General features: G+C 40.2%; 1 protein-coding gene across 3 annotated transcripts in view; it reads left to right on the forward strand.

The window, feature by feature from the left end:
* The first annotated feature begins 12,046 nt into the window (after positions 1–12,046).
* zmym3.L (zinc finger MYM-type containing 3 L homeolog) overlaps positions 12,047–22,668 on the forward strand; it is a 44,360-nt gene continuing 33,738 nt past the window's right edge. Inside the window, exons 1-2 of one of the 3 annotated variants that reach the window (XM_018229732.2) lie at positions 12,047–12,279; positions 17,995–18,625. In XM_018229732.2, the coding sequence (XP_018085221.1) occupies positions 18,121–18,625 (505 nt within the window). In that variant the 5' untranslated portion in view covers positions 12,047–12,279; positions 17,995–18,120. The remainder of the gene's footprint in view (positions 12,280–17,994; positions 18,626–22,668) is intronic. The other 2 variants (XM_018229731.2, XM_018229730.2) reach the window with 2 other exon arrangements.

The following is a 22,668-nucleotide window of genomic DNA, read 5'->3' on the forward strand; positions in this document are numbered from 1 at the left end:
CTCTGGCTTTTTCATACCGATTCTATCCAATCTGTGATTGGTTGCAGCTTTCGCATTTCACGTTTTTGACCAAGATGCACTTTCCCGATTGGCCGATTCTCCGTTCTCCTATTCACGCAGCGTAGCGTACGTCATTTTATTGTTGAGGTAGTTTGTGTGAGAGGAGGCGGAAAAGAAGAATGGGAGAGTGTGGGCGCATGCGCGGAGGCCGTCTGGCTCACAAAGGGAGCGATCGAAAGTGTTTCAGATTGCATCTCACCAGTCACCAACCCTATTGTACAACGATATCCCTGATTTCACAGAGTAAAAACAATGCTAGCCAGTCTCTGCCTGTATGGCTCAGCCCCCACCCTCTGTAGGATCACCTTGTACGCTCACTTTTTTTCATTATGAAGTGATGGATTCTGGGACTTCATGTCCCTCTGCTTTCCAGAGAATCTGTACACCAAGATTTATGTAGCTCAAAAATACACTGACTACTGATGATATCAGTGCCACAATATCTAGGCCGCCATTTTGGCCCTGCTTTAAAACAATATCTATAAAATGACTAATGTTTTCAAGTATTACATGTTTTTTTTTTAATTCTAAAGGTTCTCTAATAGACATTTACACTATATAAATTTTCTGAATGTTGTTTCCATCAGTATGGGAATTCATAATTATAGCAAGCAGGCAGGAGCCATTTTGTGGACACTGTTATTAATACAAGCCTTGTATCATCTCAGATTCAGTGGTGGAACTACCAGGGGAGCAGGGGGTGCGAGCGGGTCAGGCAGTGGTGGGCCAAGTCGGCCGGGTGCCCTAGGCAACCCGGCGACTACACCGCCCCCACCGTTTGCGCATGCGCAGAGGACGCGATTCTCAAGTGTGCATGCGCTGAGGACGTGCATGCGCCTTGGACACGCAAGCGCGCATGCGCCTGGGACACGCAAGATACTATATGTATAGGTGAGCAGGCAGAAGAGGAAAAAACTGCTGTCACTGCTTCTGGAACTAGGGGACGGTGTCGGAAGAGGTACGGGCCTGGCGCCCCTCTACCTCTGCGCCCTAGGCACGTGCCTCTTCTGCCTACCCCTAGTTCCAGCCGTGGGGCCAGGGTCCGCACCCCCTCAGGGCCCCCCGGCAGCCCGCGCACCACTGAAATGCGAGCTGTACGGAGGGGGCAGGGGCCCGGCTGCGCGTCACGCACCAGGGCCCGCCCCCCTCTAGTTACGGTACTGCTCAGATTCTTGTTTGTGCACCACAATAGGGAACCCGATGTCCATCCCCATGCACTGGCTACATAAATAAACGGTGATGAGAACCGAGGAATGTGTGGACGAGCAGTGACATCTAGGAAGAGCTGAATGGAAAGTGAAAGTCTATTTGATTGACAGCTGAAATTTTTAAATGAGCTTACAACAGCTATGAGTGCTTTAATAAAAAAAATAGTAAATGGATTTCATGTTTAATTTGAAAAGTACTTTTATTATACAGCGTTTTGTGCTGGGTGACAGGTCCACTTTAAAGGAGAATACAACCCTAAAGTTAAAAAACCCCTACCCTATTGTTTTCTTTAAAAAAAATAGACCTTTACAAGGGTATCAATGCTAAGTAAGAACATTAATATAGATGGTTTACAAGAACAGAAGAATGAAAGAGAAATATGAAAAGAGCCTTAAATGTTGGGAGGTTAAAATAAGATACTTCCAAAATGTTATATAAAACGGTATTTGATAAATAAATAATATTTAAAAAAAAAAAACTACCCTGCATAGACTACCCTCCCTCCTCCCCCAGCCTAAGTGTTACACTGGGCAAATACCCCTAACATTTTACTTACCTCTGGGTGCAAATTCAGGCATTGGAGTTCACGGGCGCCATCTTCTTCTCTTCGGAATGAGACCGGGGTGAAGGCGCATGCGCAGTCTCGCAACAACTGCGCATGCGCCAAAACTCACGAAAAAGTACCGGTGTCATTCTGAAGATTACCGAAGCGGCTGAAGAACCTTATCTCCCATACTTCGTAGTTCTTTTCATCTCCATCAAATATCAGCCTACTCCATAGGTTTCCGCCCTCTCTCCTGGGCCTATAGCCTGTTGCCATTTTGCTTAAGAGATGGGAAAACCGGTAGCTCAATCCGCATGAGCCTGCATTTTTCTTTTAGACAGAGGAGAAATTGCACACATGCTTCTCTTGCTTCAAGAAGACATAACTTTATTAACACTTCTGCATAGGGTTGCCAGCTGTCCGATTTTGACCTGGACAGCCCGGTATTTTGAAGGGCTGCCCAGGTCAAAACTGCATTACCGGTTTCTGCATTAGCAGACAAAGATAATGTCACATGACACTGTATCAGTGTCAGATCAGTATGGGATTTGTATGAGAGCACACCCATTAATACATATCTTAACAATATGCATCAAACCATATTGTATGTTGCAGATGTATAAAGGCAAAGTGGGTAACAAGAGGGAACTGTTGTACAGCTACAAGTTTTTTTTTGGGGGGGGGGCAGTGCCCTTTTAAAAGCAAGGAGGTAGTAAAAATATCTTGGCAAACAATTTAGGCCATAGCACATATATTGGTAATGTACTTTTTTAAAGGCAGAATAAACAGTTTTGCAGTTGGAGGCCTTATGATGGGATAAATATAAAGGCAAAATTGGTTAAAGGCCCTAGTCTAACAATTGCTAGGACAACAGTGTTAGTTTTTAACAAGTGCCAAACAGTAGTAAGAAGACAATTATGTGCATTAGGCTGATTCTATATTTCTTTATAATGAAAGATATTCAGGAACCAGAAATTCCTATGTTCCTTGTAATGGAACGGGAGAGTTAGAATAGCAGTCCCTTTATCGTGTGCCCTGCCAGGCTTGTGTCTGCTTAAAACGCCCCTATGTGTAAATGGAATCTGTTATCTGGAAACCCACGTTTCAATAGGCTACAGAATAGCCATTTTCTATAGAGTCTTATTTAAACAATCAGTTCTTATTTTAGACCAAATTCATATGTAGTTATTAAATTATTACATCTGTCTAAAATGAATTAATTATTATACTTTAATAATACAGGTTGGGAATACGTTATCCAGTAATCTCCGAATTACAGGATGTCCATCTCCTATAGACTTCAAAAATGATTTCCTTTTTCTCTGTAATAATAAAACAGTACCTTGTACTTGATCCCAACTAAGATATAATTAATCTTTATTGGGGGCAAAACCAGCTTATTAGGTTTAATTGATTTTCACTAGACTTAAGGTATGGAGATCCAAATTACAGAAAATTGGAAAACCCCAGGTCCTGAGCATTCTGGATTACAGGTCACATACCTGTAAAACCATACCTACCCACTACTTTATGATTACTACGCTAGCATAAAATCATGTTGGCAAAACAATCCTACTTTTTTTTATTGTTTAAATACATTTTAGTAGCATTATGGAGTGGTGATCCATAAGGATGATCCCTTAAACCCCAGATCCCAAGTGTTCCAGACAACAGATCCCATACCTGTATCAGCATGGAGGCTCCTCAGGATAATGCCATGATCTAATTCACCTTGTTGTTCACCTTTCAGTTAACTTTTAGTATGATGTAGTGAGTGATATTCTGAGAAAAATTGAAATTCGTTTTCATGTTTTATTATTTGTGTCTTTCAAGCTATTTAGCTTTTTATTCAGCCCCTCTCCAGTTTCCCAATTACCCTAGCAACCATGCATTGATTTAAATAAGAGACTGGAATATGAATAGGAGAGGGCCTGAATAGAAAGATTTGTAATAAAAAGCAATAACAGTATATTTGTAGCCTTACAAAACATGTTTTTAGATGGGGTCAGTGATCCACTTTTAAAAGCTGGAAAAAGAGAGCCTGAAGAAGGCAAGTCGTTCAAAAACGATAAAAAAAGAAAAAGCAAAGTTAGTCATTCTATAGCATATTAAACGTTAATTTAAAGGTGAACCACCCCTTTTTTAATAGGCTGCATTTTTCCATTTATGTTCTATAGTAAATTACATATCTGAAATGCAATGTAATGAGCATGTCAGTGTGATTATCCCCCTTAGCTCATTACAGGTTAACAGTTATAAGAAAACACTGCTGTATCAGCCAATCATCAATAGTCTTAAGAATTCGTAAGTGTGCAGCTCCAGTACCAATATTACATTTATGATTGTAGTTGTCTGCAAATATTACTATTATATAGTCGATGCAGTAAAATACATAAATATAACATTTTTTATTTTAGACCTTTAACTTTAAAACAAAAAATTGCGTAGACTAAAAGCAGAGTTCACAGGAGAAATGCCTATTGGAGAAATGCTTTCAAGACCACGTTGATTGCCACATATAAAGCTTATAAAACTACACATTTATTGCATAATTTAATAGAATTATTAAACTATGGATTAGGTATAATAACCCATAGCAATCAATTATATGTTTACAGTCAATGTATAAATCTTTCCTGTTTGTTGGTTACCCACGTCTTTTTGAGTAATATTGATACAACTACTCTAATTAATAACAACATGTCAGTATTGCCTAAAGGAAAATTCAACCCTAAAGTTAAAAAACCCCTACCCCTTATCCTACATAGACCCCCTCTCCCCCCCCCCAGCCTTGCTGCTACCCCGGGCAAATGCCCCTGTCTTTACTTACCCCTCCGTATAGATTCTGTCCAGCAGAGTTTAAGGCAGCCATCTTCTTCTGTTCAATAATCTTCTGAATAAGACTGGCAGTTGGAGCAATTTTCTGTATCGCGACAATTGCGCACGCGACGAAACTCACGAAAATTGCCAAAGCGTCAGTCTCATTTCAAAGCGCCGGTCTCATTCCGAAGCAGCTGTTGATGGCACCCGTGAAGTCCGCTGGACAGAATCTGCATGGAGAGGTAAGTAAAGAATTAGGGGCACTTGCCTGGGGTAGCAGCTAGGCTGGGGGGGAGGAGGGAGTGGGGTCTGTGTAGGGTAGGGGCGTAGGGGTTTTCAACTGTAGGGTTTAGTTCTCCTTTAAAGGTATTATGTCATGATTTCATGGTGTAGTTTTTATTACTAATTTACACTGTGTGATCCTGTGCTTTCAGAAAGAGACAGACCTGCACAATGCAACTGCTTTCTGACAGCTATTGTTTCTCCTACTCAATTTTCTTTCCCAAGTCGCAGCTTGACTTAAGTTTTTTTCTATTATTTCTCCTGCTTGGGTGCTATATCTACCAGGAGGTGGGAGCATTTTTAGCAGTGCAAGCTATTTCTGACTTTATTTTGATATTTAGAATGTTGAAACCTTCTCCAGGCTTCAGGTAACCTGGTTTTTGTAAGGTTAAGAGGGTCTGTGGTTTTAGAAATGCCAAAGAATTTTTAGGAGATTAGTTGCCTATGGATAGCGCAGATTTCCCATAGGCAACATATCTCCTCATGTCTGCTCACTCTAAGTGGTGGCACATAGTGAGATTTAGTTGCTTGCAATAAGTCTTCGCTACTGCGGGCGACTAATCTCCCTAAAATGCCTTCACTCCAGCAAGAATGTGAATAGGTGGTGGCATGGCATATGCATCGCTTCAGTTTTCCAAAGTTTTCTTGTGAGGCAACTTTGGGCAACTTTGGAAAACCTAAGTTATGCTTATGCCATCCTGCCGGCCATTCACATTCTTGCTGGTGGGAATTTTTGGGAGATAAATCGCCCGCAGTAGCGAAGATTTATCACAGGCAATTACATCTCCTTGTGTGCTACTACCCTTAAAGTGAATGGGGGGCAGTATTGGTAGTTTTGCCTGATTCCTCACTTGCTAAAATACAGTACAGTATCTCTACCAGCAGGGGCAGCAGCAGAAGAGAAACATGGAGGTTCTATGAGTTCATGCAGCTGAATGCTTCAGTAGAGGTGTCAGGGAGCTGGTATCTTGTTACCTGCAAATTGTTCTTCTGATGGGCACTTGGAAAAGTAAGAAAACAGCTAGCCTCACATGATCATATCAAATCTCAAAATTAAATATAATGTCTCTGTTTTAAATGTCAGTGATATTGTGGCAGGGTTTTTAAACACAGTGGCACACACAGGTCTCCCTTTAAAATATTTTTTTCTATTGTTAATGTAACCATACCACTGCTAATATCATGAAAGTGTAATCTGAGTACCCCTTTATGTTTGGCCAGGCCATGCAAAACACCAGAAGCTTATTTTACTGAAGCAGAAATCATCTCTTGATGTTTTCCTGTTCAATTCTATCAATACGGTTGATAGAACAAAGTGACAAAAGCCACTTCCTGATTTAGTAAATTAAGCTTCTATGGTTCTGGTTCTACCTGGTCTTTGTCCTGGCTGGACAGCAGGGGGCAATTAGGATACACTTTTATAACATTAGTGTGTAAAAACTGAAATAATATCAAATCTAAAAAATAATACTTAAAGGGATACTGTCATGGAAAAACATGTTTTTTCCAAAACACATCAGTTAATATTGCTGCTCCAGCAGAATTCTGCACTGAAATCCATTTCTCAAAAGAGCAAACAGGTTTTTTTTATATTTAATTTGGAAATCTGACATGGGGCTAGACATTTTGTCAGTTTCCCAGCTGCCCCAGTCATGTGACTTGTGCCTGCACTTTAGGATGGAATTACTTTCTGGCAGACTGTTATTTCTCCTACTTAATGTAACTGAATCAGTCTCAGTGGGACTTGGATTTCACTATTAAGTGCTGTTCTTAGATCTTCCAGGGAGCTGTTATCTTGTGTTAAGGAGCTGCTATCTCGTTATCTTCCCATTGTTCTGTTGTTAGGCTGCTGGGGGGGGGGTTAGAGAGGGTGATATGACTCCAACTTGCAGTACAGCATTAAAGAGTGGTTGAAGTTTATCAGAGCACAAGTCACATGACTGGAGGCAGCTGGGAAATTGACAATATGTTTAGGTATGTCAGATTTCAAAATTGAATATAACAAAATCTGTTGTTTTTTTTTTAAAAAATGGATTTCAGTGCAGAATTCTGCTGGAGCAGCACTATTAACTGATGTTTTCCCATGACAGTATCCCTTTAATGTAAAATGCAGAAGAATACATTTCAAATTATGCTATAGGGTAGGGTAAATATTGCCTTAAATATTACTATATAACAATTACAATTTTAGGCATTTTTTTGAGTTTTTAAGTAATATGAAACATGGTGATTTCAACAAAATTCTTGGAATTGTCTCCAAACAGTGACTTTTTGGTTCCACTGCAAAATGTAGACATCCAAATTTTATGGCTCATGGGTGACAACACAATACTTTTGTGCTTCTTGAAGTTGACGTATCACCTGTTTTAAGGATATAAAAATGACAAGATCCACATTTTTGGGAGGTTCTTAGTTCCAAAATTTTTGCAAATATATACAAACTACCAAATTGTTCAAAGGACAAGGGTTAGTGCCAATAATAACTGTTGCTGCAGCCATAGTGTATCTGTAAACCATAATAATGTACTAAAACAAACCAGGCTCGGCCAAGCTTTACTGTAACACATTGATGGAAGGGAAAAAGAACTGATATTGCCATCTATTGAACAAATTGAAAATGACAGCAAACAATCTGTTCCAGTAAAAATTATATATTGGGGGCCATTGCCCCCTGGTCACCCCCACTTGCAATGGATAAATGAGGGGGCCTAAATGATAAAAAAATGATAGTAAACTCCACAGTATTATTTATCTCTATATCTCTCTCTCTAGAAATAGAGAGAATATTAAAAAGAATTATGCCGATTTTTCAATATCCACAAAAATACTTTATTTAGTCAACATTAAGGTTCCAACATCTGAAGGAAGTTGTCCATTGTCATTTATATCAGTTCCTGCCCCATTGGAGTTTACATTCACACAATGGAGTCACAATGGAGTCAATTAACCTGCTTGTAGTTTTTTTGGAGCATTGTAGGAAACAGTAGGGCCCGGAGGAAACCCACAATGACAGGGGTAGAACATAAGCTTTAAAGGGGTTGGTCACCTTTAAGTTTACTTTTAGTATGACTTTTTATTATTTGTGGGTTTTTAGTTATTTAACTTTGTATTCAGCAGCTTTCCAGTTTGCCATTTTAGCAATCTGGTTGCTAGGGTCCAAAGTACCATAGCAACCATGTATGATTTTAATCAGAGACTGGAATATGTATAGGAGAGGGACTGAATAAGATGAATAATGAAAAATAGCAATAATAAATGTGTTGCAATACATAGCATTTAATTTAGATGGGGTCTGTGACCACCATTTGAAAGTTGTAAAAGAGACAGAAGCAGAAGGCAAATCATTCATAACCTATAGAAAATAAAATAAAAAAAGACCAATTTTTAGTTTTTCTTTAGTTGTGTTAGAATTGTACAATAATAATATTCAGAGTGTACAATAATTGTTCACCTGGATTGTGCAACCCTTTACCAACAGGAGAGATTTTGTGTTATTTTGATGAGCACCACTATGTTTCAGGATACAGAGTCAAGGGATACTGTCAAGGAATTTTTTTTTCTTTTATAAACGCATCAGTTAATAGTGCTGCCCCAGCAGAATTCTGCACTGAAATATGTTTCTCAAAAGAGCAAACAGATTTTTTTATATTTAATTTTGAAATCTGACATGGGGCTAGACACATTGTCAGTATCCCAGCTGCCCCAATCATGTGACTTTTGCTTTGATAAACTTCTGTCACTCTTTACTGCTGTGCTGCAAGTTGGAGTGATGTCATCCCCCTCCCTTTCCCCCCAGCCGCTTAACAACAGAACAATGGGAAGGTAATCATATAGCAGCTCCCTAACACAAGATAACAGCTGCCTAGTAGATCTAAGAACAGCATTCAATAGTAAAATCGAGGTCCCACCGAGACACATTCAGTTACATTGAGTAGGAGAAACAACAGCCTGCCAGAAAGCAGTTCCATCCTAAAATGCTGGATCTTTCTGAAAGCACATGACCAGGCAAAATGACCTGAGATGGCGCCTACACACCAATATTACAACTAAAAAAAATAAACTTGCTGGTTCAGGAATGACATTTTATATTGTAGATTATTATTGTTAATTATTTGCAGTGTAAACAGTATAATTCAGAAATTAAAAACTACATCATAAAAATCATGACAGAATCCCTTTAAGATGGCAGCTTTTATTTTCTGCCCCCCCCCATGTACAAATTTTAGAGAGCAGGAAACTGGGGTGCTATCTGCAAAAGACAGGGAGTCAACCAGATGATTCCCACCACTTTGTACCAGCCCTTACACTGAGCACCAGGAACATAAGTTCAGTAAGGGTTGCCACTTTTTGGTTTTGTAAAACCAGACAGTGATGTAATAGGGGCTGAGTGATAGTTACATAGTTAAATAGTGATGATAAAAGTTTGATGGTGGTTTGATAATGTAGGGGGGGATAGGGCAGGGATTTGTGGCCATCAAGATCAGAATTATTGGCTCCAGTGCAGAGATTTGTCCAAGTCTCAGATCTGGTAGTTTTGAACCAGACGGCCCAAGGGAAATCTGTGCTGTCATATTCAAAACTGGACATGTGGCAACACTAGGGTATTTCACCAAACAAAGCATATAGGAACTTGGGGCAACACAATATAGGAAGGTGCAAGGCCACATTTATTCCAGAAAAAGTAAAGTGCAACCCCTGGGTATAACCATGTGCAGTAGTCTAGCCACTGAATACCATAAGGTCAATCTGGGCATTTGCATAGTCCGTAAAGGGCCTAATTGCACCAAATTTCCTCTACGGCAGTGTGGCACAGGGCAGGGGTACAATTTAAGAGCACAGCACATGGCCAATGCTACTATTAATTTGCCTCAAGTCTAGGTAGGATAGGACTGATAAAGTAGCTGCTTGAAAAAGTGATATATCAGATACTAAGGGAACAAGCAGTAGCCAGAAGAGGTACATGCCTAAGGAGCAACATGGTGGGCGGCTAGGCATGTACCTCAACTACCAGCCTGCCCCTAGTTCCGGCTGGCAGAGAGAACGTCACACCGCTTCTCACTCTTGTTCATTTCACATCCCCCTCGTTAAATCCTCCCCATTCAACATAACTCCACAATTAAGGGCAGGGGTGTGCCTTGGGTGCTCTTTACATTTGACCCAGCACTGCAGGCACTGGCACTGGTATAAGTATATTCTTATGAAGAAAGGGAGTTAAGGGTCCCCCCAAGCAGAGTGCTGTTTCAACAGGATTAATATGTATGTCACAGATCTTTCTGGATTTATATACAGTGAAGGTGAGTTGGGGGTGTGGTCATAGCTTAACTGGGGTTGGACAGGGCGTTACAAGGTGTGGTCTTAGGATACAGGGAGTGTATCATGTGCATTAGTACAAATCGTACAATGTGGGTAAATCATTAAAGGGGAACTCCGGCTTCAAAACCAAAATCTGATAAAGAGGCCGATATAACAAAGAAATCCCTAATTTATCCATCACAGTTACCTGTTTCTTCAAAAAGTATGAGTAAATGCCATTTTTTATGCTGAAATCCAGCCAGTGTCAGACTGGGACACCAGGGGCCCACCAAAAAACCTTAGACCAGGGGCTCACTCTTAGTACTATTTTTTTTTCTCTCCTCGTCAACCTCTATTCTCCTAGTATCTTTTCTTTACATACTAAACTCTATTTTTCCATCTGTTTAGCCTCTTTGTTGTCATAGAAATAGGGAATGGCCATGAAATAGACCAAATGTTTAGCAGCATGAGGAACCACGGACTCCTGGGCCCACGGGGACTTTTCCTGGTATCCTTGTGGTCCAGTGCGACACTGAATCCCGATGTTTAACAGTTCTTCTCTTTCTGCATAATTTGAAATCCTGGCAGGGAAAGAGGGACTAAAACACTGATGTTACAAATTGTAACAACTTCTCCACAGTTTACACAGGGCCGGATTTACATAGTGGGTGCCCCTAGGCCCACTACGATTTGTCGCCCCTGTCCCCTCCAGGTGGACAGGAGCAATTGGGATTGGCGCATAGGAAATTAAAAAAATTATTGTATCTCCAGCGCATCCCCAGTGTTTTTGAACCAATGCGGGTGTGGTTGGGCAGCATGCCGCCCCCCTAAAATCCTGCCGCCCTAGGCCTGGGCCTGGGCCTGAGCTTACAGACAGCATGCAGGAACTACATAACCCAAAATGCATTGCACTGTGATGTTCCTTTCCTTATTAATATCACGTGTGCAGGGAATTGTGGGGTTTGGAGGATGCAGGCTAAGGACAGATGACTGTTGATACAAAGTAACAGTAGTCAGCCAGCTCAGCAAAGTAGTCAGACAGATCAGCAGAACAGGGGGCTAGGCTTAGGGAACTGCCAGAAACCATTAAAAATCATGAAAAGTCTGAATATTTTTGAGATTATGTATATTGCAAAGTTGCTGGAAATTATGTTTACTTTTCAAAAAGCTAGTTATGTTTTTGTGGATTTCCCCTTTAAATACTCTTGTAGGTTCATAACATGTATATAAAATTCCTGTTAAGAAATTGTTCCCATTGGGCATACTTTTTCAGTTCCACAATTCTTACCACATTTCCCCAGATGCAACAACCATCTCTATTGCATATCATATAGTTTCCTTATTATTCTGAATATATACTTTTTGCACCAGGGCATAACTCATGGTAACCATAACCAACCAGCTATTTGCTTTCAGTTTCTAACCTAAAAGCTGTCGAAATGTATTATGTAGCTGGTTGCTAGAGGCTACTGCCCTGGTGCAAAATTGCCCATTGTTTGTAAATCAATCCCCTGGTGTGTGTGTAGGAGGGAGGGCTCCAGGCTTGTTTTATGTACAGTGTACAGCTTTTCAACGACCATCAGGGAACACATTTTAATTTTTATTACAGTACTATCCTACTAAAATCCGTCCTAACATAGTTGGATCACTTTTCTTGAGGCAAATGTTGGCGATCAGCCCGCTTGAGGCAAATCCCGCCTGTTACACATGAACATCAGACCCGTGTGCGCGCACGCCGCATTACAGAACGCACGTGCACAAATTCAATACGCATGCGCAGCAGGCTACAGAGTCTCCGGAAAAGCTTCTGAACGTCCCGCCAACTGAACTCGCTACACATTTTAGCCAATCGCTTTGGAAGCTTCTGCGCACCCCGTGACACAAGTCCACGCCCAAAATGTCCCGGGCACGAGCGCGCTTCCTGCTCTCCAGCCGGCATCGCGCTTAAAGGGGCCGCTGCGGGCGCGCGCTTGAAAGAGAGTGCGCGAGACGGACGCTCTGAGAGAGACTGCACGAGAGACCGCATGAGGAGGTGAGGAAAAGTAAGACCGTCAACTGAGAGTGCGGGGAAGGTATAACTGTGTGGGCTGTAGGCGGGAAGGGGGGTAATTCGGAGAGGGTGGATCAACCCCCGCTAAAGGGGAAGGGGCCGGTCAGGGGGCACATGGGGTGTTTGATGTTTTTATATGAAGGGGTTACACCCGAGGGAAGGCTGAGCTGGGGCTAGAATAGACCTGAATGTAAGGCAAGAGAGTTTGGGGCCCCAGTGGGCCCTATATGGCGGATATAAGAATCGGGGGTGGGGGTGGCGGGAAGGTATCGTACACGGTGGTACTGGTGCCGGAGGGCTGAGATTGAGATGTTTAGGCGGAGGCTGCTAATGATATGCACATTCAACCCGCGGCCCTCCAGCTGTTATTGAAGTGAAGCTCGCAGTGTGCAGGCCTTGCAATGCAACCACATCTGGAGGGCCGCAGCTTGCCTGGATTTCGTGAATGCTGATCATTTCTTAGCTGCATCTTATCCTTTACACTGAGGGACTTGTGCAATAAGATCTTTTCTTTATGGGGCAAATTAAGGTTGGCTGGGGGGTCTGCACATATATCAATGGGGGGTGTCTATATCAGGCTGTTATAAAATATGGGGAATAAGCGAGGAGCTTAAGGGGAAAAATAAAATGAAATTAGGGGTTAATGGTTGGCTGACAGAATGGACAAGGAGGTCTTACTCTATTAATTCAAAATGAAAATGGGAACGGTGTATGTGATACAGGCATAGTACAGTTGTTAGCATCCTATCGACGAGCTGTCCACGAATCTGAGAATTATAGTTCAACAACATTATGAGAACCACAGGTTAGATTTCTAAGCTAGAAGAAGTATGGACAGAATGGCCATGACCTGTATATTAGGAAAGTCTGGCCTGGAGCTGAACTGCAACTGTCAACAATGTAGGTGAGGGTCTTGTCCCCCCCCCCCCAAGCAATGGCTGCAGAGCCGAATGTTAGAAATCAACAGGTATATCATTAGGTATCCCGGTTCAATGAGATGTGCCAAATAACATCACTAAACACCATATATAAGTTTATACATTACAAGATATTCACGCGTGTATATTTGTGTACTACAGGGCATCCAGGTAAAAATGGATCTTGTGCTACTGTCCACTGAAATGTATATATTGATAGGACAGTGGGGATCACTTACTTGTGGGTGGGGGACGACGACGACTACTAATTGTCTTTTCAGTACTCGGGTCAAGACTGACTTCTGATCTCTGTCCGGCCCCACAATGTTCTTGATGAACATGGCCCCCTACTCTCCATTCTTTAAACAGAGTGGCATACATGTTTGAGAGTACTGCTTGCATCACATAGACTGATCATGAAGTAAAGTCAACTTCAAGTGATATTGATGAGGAAGGAGACAAGAAAAAGTATCCTTATCTGACATTTAACAATGGATTAAGGGAGTTGTAGTTCTTTTACAGCAGTAGGACTGCAGGTCTTTGGAAATTTTATTTTAAAGGCATTTCACCTTTACTTTAACTTTTTAGTACCGTGTGTTATAGGATGACCATTCTAAGAAACTTTTCAATTGACCCTCATTTTATTTTCTAGTTTTAACTATTTGCCCTTTTCTACTGACTCTTTTCGTCTTTCTAATGGTGGTTACTGACCCTTTTTAAAAAGTTCTGTAAAGCTACAAATGTATTGTTGTTGCTACTTTTTGTTACTCATGTTTCTATTCCAGCCCTCTCCTATTTATATTCCAGTCTTAGTCAAATCAATGCATGGTTGTTAGGGTAATTTGGACCCTAGCAACCAGATTGCTGAAACAACAACCTGGAGAGCTGCTGAACAAAAAGCTAAATAACTCAAAAGCCACAAATAATAAATAAAAATGAAAGCCAATTGCAAGTTGTCTCAGAATATCACTCTATATCACAGTAAAAGTTAAAGGGATCCTGTCATGGAAAAACATGTTTTATCCAAAACACATCAGTTAATCATGCTATTCCAGCAGAATTCTGCACTGAAATCCATTTCTCAAAAGAGCAAACAGATTTTTTTATATTCAATTTTGAAATCTGACATGGGGCTAGACGTTTTGTCAGTTTCCCAGCTGCCCCAGTCATGTGACTTGTGTCTGCACTTTAGGATGGAATTACTTTCTGGCAGGCTATTTCCCACTGAATGTGTCTCAGTGGGACTTGGCTTTTACTATTTAGTGCTGTTCTTAGATGTTCCAGGTAGTGGAAATCTTGTTAGGGAGCTGCTATCTCGTTACCTTCCCATTGTTCTGTTGTTAGGCTGCTGGGGGGGGGGAAAGGGAGGCGGCGATATCACTCCAACTTGCAGTAAAGAGTGATTGAAGTTTATCAGCGCACAAGTCACATGACTGGAGGCAGCTGGGAAATTGACGATATGTCTAGCCCCATGTCAGATTTCAAAACTGAATATAACAAAATCTGTTTGCTAGAAAAATGGATTTCAGTGCAGATTTCTGCTGGAGTAGCGTTTTCAAAAAAACATGTTTTCCCATGACAGTATCCCTTTAATTCAAAGTTGAACAACCCCTTTAAAAAGAAAAAGGGGTGAGCCTGGTGCCCGAGATTGGTCTCATGCAGTTTGCTTTGAAAACATTGGGTTTGGTCCAATTTTTCAGGTTGATGGGGTTATGATGGACATGATCTACCTACAGAACCTATATGTTGCTTACATCAGAAAAGACTGAAATATTGTGCAGTTGTAGTTCATATTTCAGTTTTTCTTAATGATTTAATTGAATGTAGAAGAAAAATGTCAATCTTTGGGGGTGCCGAATGTTTGCCCAGGAGCAGTAACCCATAGCAACCAATAAGATGTTTGCTTTTAATCAGGTGACCATTAAATGCTACTTGCTGATTGGTTGCTATAGGTTACAACCTAATGGAAAACTTGGTGCCTTTTATTACATAACCCACAAAGTATCTTATAAAAGGTTCCCTCATAGCAATTTTTCAGTTGCTGTTCATTTTATATATGATTTTATTTGTTAAACTCTTCTTTTCAGTCTGTAATGTAAAATTTGTGCTGACCCCAGCAACTGAAAATGTATTGCTCTGTGAGGCTATATATGTTATCTCTTTGTGTGGGCCTCAGAAGCAATTTCCTCCTCAGGTTGTTTTATTACTTATCTTTGCGTGCAGGCCCTTTCCCATTCATCTTTCAATTCTCTATTCAAACCACAGCCTGGTTGCCAAGGTGAATTGGACCCTAGCAACCAGATAGTTGGTGACATACTGCAGAACAAAATTTTAATGCAGAAACTACAAATAAAGTTTTTAAAAGGCCACTTTTTTCCACCACAAATAATAAGACCCATGTCCCTACAACCCTAGTGGGGAAATCTCTCAATTTGACTACCTGTATAGCAGAAGTAAGAGGCATCTCTTCTGTGTATCTAGTGTTACTTATGACATGTGGGTTTTTTCTTTTCTCAAGTGACCAAGTCTTTTCCTTTTTGGTCTGAGTCCATGTCCCTGGACGTAAACCTGTTGTCCCACAACACAGTGTGTATGGTTTCTGGAGAAGGCCTTGCTATTTTACCCAGCATGAATGGAATCCACATCAGTTGTTTTCCCCATTGTTGTCATGTGGATATAGTGTATTCATACAGCATTGTTGGCAGGCAAAGGGTTAGTAACAGAAGACATGACTAAACACCATTAATTTAGGGAATGATATGCCCCCTATTGAAGAATATTATTCACATATATAAACACATAATGACACATGTCGAATGCTTTCATACAGATCATGGAACTCTGACATGGCTTTGAATATTTCCTTTTATTTTTTTAATTCACATGACACAAATGACATCACTAAGCACATATTAAAGGAGAACTAAAGCTTAACTACAGAATTAAGCTAGAAATGTTGTAAATTGTGTTTTGGGCTTCTGTACCAGCCCAAGGCAACCCCAGCCCTTTAGCAGTAAAGATCCTTGTTTCCAAAGATGCCCCAGTAGTTCCCCATCTTCTTTTCTACTGATCCACTGCACATGCTCTGTGCTGCTGTCACTTACTGAGCTTAGGGAACCACTCACAATATACAGTACACATGGAATAGAAATGTCACAAAATAAGGCTGATTAGTAATTAACATGGCAGCACAGAAACCTGTGCAATTAGCATCAGAATTTAATAATCAGCCCTGTAGCATCAGTTTATATTACAGACCAACCTAATTTTGCTTGATAATTTGTGACAACCCCTAAGCTTAGCTTCTCAACAGCTACTCAGAGCCCACTGATCATGTGAATTTTGCAGACACTTTCCAAGATGGTGACCCCCCCTGTGACAAGTTTGAAGTCCTGGATCATTGTTGCTATTGAGAAGCCGAAACTTTCGGCTGGTGCAATAAATTCAGTATAAGAAATATGGCATTTTTAGCTATATTCATTTTTAGGGTTTAGTTCTCCTTTAAAAATAATGACATCAGTAAGCACTGTTTATAAGTGTCTATCCGTGTGTTGTCCCAAGGTATGGTTGTAAATGTGTATCAGTTGCTTGTTTTTGCATGAGTCTGGATCCAGAATAGAACTAAGAAGTTGGGGCCATGTATTCCCTTCAGGAGTGCGCTATAAACTGCACAATGATTGGTCAGCGTGCGAGTTACTTTAATGAGCAATTTGACTGAACAGCCTCTGGTGCTAGTGCAGATGAACGGCCATTTATGATATATATGAAGGGGTCTCTGGACAACTTTGAACTGCACCCACCGTTCCCTACATCTTGCTTTAACTACCAGTGTTGTCACTCGTGTATGGCCTGAATGCACAATATCCCACAGGTCTATTTATCAGAGTTCTTAATAGTTGGCTTCTAACGTTTTAAGACATCTAGGGGGTTATTTATCAACGGTCGAGTTTGAGGTTTGGGAGGTTTTTTATACCTCGAATGAACTCAAAAACTTGAATGTTTTTCTAATTTAAGAAAAAACTCAAACAGAAAAAAATTAAAACCAGTAAATTCTGGGTTAAAAACAGAAATCTTGCATTAATCAAGTTTTCTGCAGTAAGAAACGCGAATCGCTCAAATTGAGTTTTTGGGTGAAATCCCACCGTAAAAAACCCGAACATCATGAAGGCTTCAAACCTCTTCAAATGGTTCAAGGGACCTCTGCTACTGACTTCTACATGACCTCCACAGGTTTTAGCTGGAGAGTTTTCGGATCCAAGATATTTCCCGCTTCAGGCTATTATAAATCTTGAAAGTTTTTTAGCCAAATAATCCAATTTTTTAAAAACAATCCCCTTTTTCTCTGTAATAATAAAACAGTAGCTTGTACTTGATCCAAACTAAGATATAACTAATCCTTATTGGAAGCAAAACCAGCCTATTGGGTTTATTTAACGTTTACATGATTTTCTAGTAGACTTAAGGTATAAAGATCCAAATTACGGTAAATCCGGAAAACCCTAGGTCCCAACTTGTCCCACAGGATATTAACAAAATAGGTTGTGCTGAGACACACCTAAGGCAGCTGTTGTGGTTGTTAGAGATACATGGGCTCAATAGTATTCAGAAAATTGCCCTATGTAAGCCCATAAAGCATATTCTTTATTATTTTGTTGGTTTTGGTACATTTTATTTGAACATTTATGATATGTTACCAGGGGAAATACATAAAGGTCTGCAAGGGATCTTGTTATACTGTAACTTTAGGTATGATGTATAGGATCTGACTGGTATTATGTTGCTGCAGTGTGCCAATAATGTTTATTTCTCTGTCTTTGCAGGTGAGCTTCCTCTCTTCCCTTCGTGAAATCTGGTAAGCTATCTGGTCACTTTGCTGCTGCATCCAACAGTGATCTTCCTGGGTGGATAAAATCTCCTCAGAAAAGCGTTTGAGAGACACTGTCAGTATGGAGAGCGAGGAGGGGTTGTCGCCATCCAATCAAACGGGAGAAAATAATTCAGACAGCCTACCAGTGGACCTGACCGAAGAACATGGGCATGACGGAGACTCGGGGAATGCTGGCACCTCTGATATTTCAATTGCAAGCCAGAAGGATGGATTGGAGCTTAAACAGAAAAAAGCGGACATTTATATCGACTTAGACAATGAGAAGAGCCCACCGGCACAATCTGCTGATGAAAGTGGGGATGCTTCTGAGAATGCCAACTGCCTCAATGAAGATAAGACTGCAGGGGAACCCCCAGAAAAGCAAGCAGACTCTCCGCAGCCTAGCCAAACTGTACCAAAGAGAATGAGAATGAGACCCACTTTAAAACCTCGCACTTCTCTATCTCACGGTGTAGACAGTAGCCTGAGCTCTGATGTACTATCCTCACCACAAAATAAAGGAACAGCCCAAGCAGACAACTCTTCTCCCCAGGAAACCGATGGGGGCCCTAAAACTCCAGCAGGTTAGTCCCTGTAAAACCTATATCTGCCTTTATCTGGAGCCTCTGCTGATCTGAACCTTTGCTTTTCTTCTCAGGTTTTTTGCATCGCTGTTCTTTTGTCCTTAGTTGATATCTAAATATTCCCAATAGGCTATTTGTGCCAGGTTGCAGTGAACTTCTACTTTATTTCTCTGCTTGGCATTCTTCTTAGCAGGACTTCTAAACAGTTTTTATTCCAGAAGTGAGGTACGGAAAGGGCAATAAATAATCTTTCTGTCCGTGACAACACATTGGTTGATTTAAACCTGGTCTCTTCTGTGCATTTTGTACATTATTGCCTCTGTGACATATGTTTTTTGTTTTGGTCACTGAAGCATTTTAAATGTGCGGGACCCAGGACAGCCCCCAATTATGGGAAGGCCATATTCCTTAGAGTACATTTCCAACAAAGATTTCGTATTTTCAAACTGATTAAAGGGGAACTTCACACAAACATAACTTAAGCTTTTTGAAAAGTAAACATAATTTCAAGCAACTTTGCAATATACATCAATTAAAAAATATGCAGAATTTTCATGATTTTTAATGGTTTCGAACAGTTCCCCTGCTCTCCTGCTGATCTGTCTGACTACTTTGCTGAGCTGGCTGACTACTGTTACTTTGTATCAGCAGCCATCTGTCCTTAGCCTGCATCCTCCAAACCCCACAATTCCCTGCACACGTGATTTCAATAAGGAACAGAACATCACAGTGCAATGCATTGTGGGTTATGTAGTTCCTGCATGCTGTCTGTAAGCTGTGGAGAAGTTGTTACAATTTGTAACATCAGTGTTTAGTCCCTCCTTCCCTGCCAGGATTTCAAATAATGCAGAAAGAGAAGAAATGTTAAACAGCCGGATTTCAGCATAGAAAATGGCATTTATTCATACTTTTTGAAGAAACAGGTAACTGCGATTTGTCTGTTATATGGGCCCATTTATCAAAATTTGGTTTGGCTGGAGTTCCCCTTTAACTTTTTCTCACTACTAATAAAACAGTACCTTGTGTTTGATGGCAAAACAATCCTACTGGTTTTATTTAATGTATAAATGAGGTTTTGATAGATTTTAAGGTATGGTGATCCAGATTACAGAAGGATTTATCCAGAAAACCCCAGGTCCCAAGCATTCGATATAATAGATCCTATATCGGTACTCTAAACTTGTCCGGATTTTGCATGGAATGATAGGCGAAAACCACCTGCTAGTTTTAATACCTTTGTATCATATGGGATCCGTTATCTGGAAACCTGTTGTCCAGAAAGCTCAATATTACAGAAAGGCCATCTCCCATAGACTCCATTTTATCCAAATAAACTTAAAAAATAATTTCCTTTTTCTCTTTAATAATAAAACAGTACCTTGTATATAATTAGTCCTTTTGGAAGCAAAATCAGCCTATTGGGCTTATTTAAAGGGGTTGTTAACTTTTAGTATGATGTAGAGAGTGATAATCTGAGACAATTTGCATTAAGTTTTCATTTTTTATTATTTGTGTTTTTTTTATAGTTATTTGGCATTTTAAAAGCATCTTTTCAGTTTGGAATTGCAGCTGTCTGGTTGCTACGGTCCAAACCATGCATACCTCCCAAAGTTAGAAAAATGAAAAGTGGGAAAAACCATTGTGCCTTGTGCAGCCACGCCCATTTTATGGGCACACCCCCGAATTACCATGGCCATTTTACAAAATTTGGCAGGTTATAAAACTGAATGTATTTCTGGGAGTTTTAGTGCAATGATTTATTTGTAATATCAGTTTTGCTAATGAAATTGAATTGCCCTTTAAGCTGCTAGTCTCAGCAAGAGACTTGCTTATCTTAAACAGTTAAAATTGTTTCTTTGCTTATCTTAAATTGTTACAAATATGCAGATGCTGACTGTTCTGTGCTCTCTGCCAAAAAGGCTCTTATTTTAATTAAGTTTCAGAAAATTTGTATGCTTTTCTGGCATCAATGCAGTAGATCAAAGAGAAAATCGGGAGCTGTCAAAATCAAGACTGTCCCGCAGAAAACTGGTAGGTAGGACCATGCATTGATTTAAAGGGATCCTGTCATGGGAAAAAAAAATTTCAAAATGAATCAGTTAATAGTGCTGCTCCAGCAGAATTCTGCACTGAAATCCATTTCTCAAAAGAGCAAACAGATTTTTTTATATTCAATTTTGATATCTGACATGGGGCTAGACATATTGTCAATTTCCCAGCTGCCCCAAGTCATGTGACTTGTGCTCTGATAAATTTCAATCACCTTTTTACTGCTGTACTGCAAGTTGGAGTGATATCACCCCTTCCCTTTCCCCCCCCAGCAGCCAAACAAAAGAATTTGGGAAGGTAACCAGATAGCAGCTCCCTAACACAAGATAACAGCTGCCTGGTAGATCTAAGAACAACACTCAATAGTAAAAACCCATGTCTCACTGAGACACATTCAGTTACATTGAGAAGGAAAAACAGCAGCCTGCCAGAAAGCATTTCTCTCCTAAAGTGCAGGCACAAGTCACATGACTAGGGGCAGCTGGGAAATTGACAAAATGTCTAGCCCCATGTCAGATTTCAGAATTGAATATAAAAAAAATCTGTTTGCTCTTTTGAGAAATGGATTTCAGTGCAGAATTCTGCTGGAGTAGCACTTAACTGATGCATTTTGAAAAAGACATGTTTTCCCATGACAGGATCCCTTTAAATACGAGACTGGAATATGGATAGGAGAGGGACTGAATAGAAACATGCTAAAAATAACAATGGGGTCAGTAACCCTCATTTGAAAGCTGAAAATAGTCAGAAGAAGGTGGCAAATACTTAAAAACTATTAAAAAATCAGTTAAAAAGTTGCTTAGATCTGGCTAGATCTGGCAATTCTATAACACACTAAGGGGCATATTTATTATGTGGTGTAAAAAATGGAGGAATAATACACCACGCATCGGCAGGCATTGCCTAGTAAAAAATAGTGTGATCTTTTTTACACACTTTTTCTTTGAGCAACTTCCACAAAGGTCTGAAGTGGTGTAAAATAACAGCGTTAAATATGGCGTTCACATGTCGTAAAATAAAACACACCTTGATATATTCAACATTTATTTTACACGTTTTTTTCTGCTTGTTTTGTTTTACACAGCATAATAAATATGCCCCTAAGTTAACTTAAAGGTGAACCACCCCTTTAAAGTTTACATGACTTTCTAGGAGACTTAAGGTATGAAGATCCAAATTGCGCAGTGATCTGTTATCTGGAAAACTCCAGGTCCCGAGCATTCTGGATAACCGGTCCCATACCTGCATGACCAACATTAGATATTTGTTGCTTGTAATTCCATACCTAAAGTTTACCAAGTCAACTCCATTCATTCTCCCAGTCTGATCTTCTGCCTTGGAATTGAGGCTGTTCCGCTTCATTGTGTTTTTTGAAGGAGGCCTGAGTTATGAGAGGTTGTGGCCATAGAAGCAGTAGTGCAAGGCTTCAGATGAGCCACTTTTCAATTGGTCTTCGTTATTTATTCATTTTTAAATTATTTGCCTTTTTCTTCCGACTCTTTCCAGCTTTCAAATAGGGTCCACTGACCCCATCCAAAAAACAAATCTGTAAAGCTACGCTAGTATTGCTACTTTTTTATTACTTATCACTCCTTTTCATATTCCAGTCTCTTATCTCTTATTTAAATCAGTGCATGTTTGCTAAAATTGGAGAGCTGCTGAATAAAAAGCTAAATATCTCAAAAACCACAAATAATAAAAAATGAAATCCAGTTGCTAATTGTGTCAGAATATCACCCTCTACATCATACTAAAAGTGAACAACCCCTCTTATTGAACTTATTTGGAGTACTTTAGTTTAGGCTAATCCTCCCTATAAAAGGTATCTATTGTTTTACAGGGTAGCAATTTTTAAGCATTGGTTACTGGATAAGGCTGACATTCCTAATTTCTTTATATTTTCCGTTCAGAGTTTAACTTGTACAGTGAGCTTCTGTCACCCAGACCATTGTTTGCCAAGTTTTGTATTTTTGTTCCTCTTTAAGCAGAATGAT

The sequence above is a fragment of the Xenopus laevis genome, chromosome 8L, assembly GCF_017654675.1.
Source record: "Xenopus laevis strain J_2021 chromosome 8L, Xenopus_laevis_v10.1, whole genome shotgun sequence".
NCBI lineage: Eukaryota > Metazoa > Chordata > Amphibia > Anura > Pipidae > Xenopus > Xenopus laevis.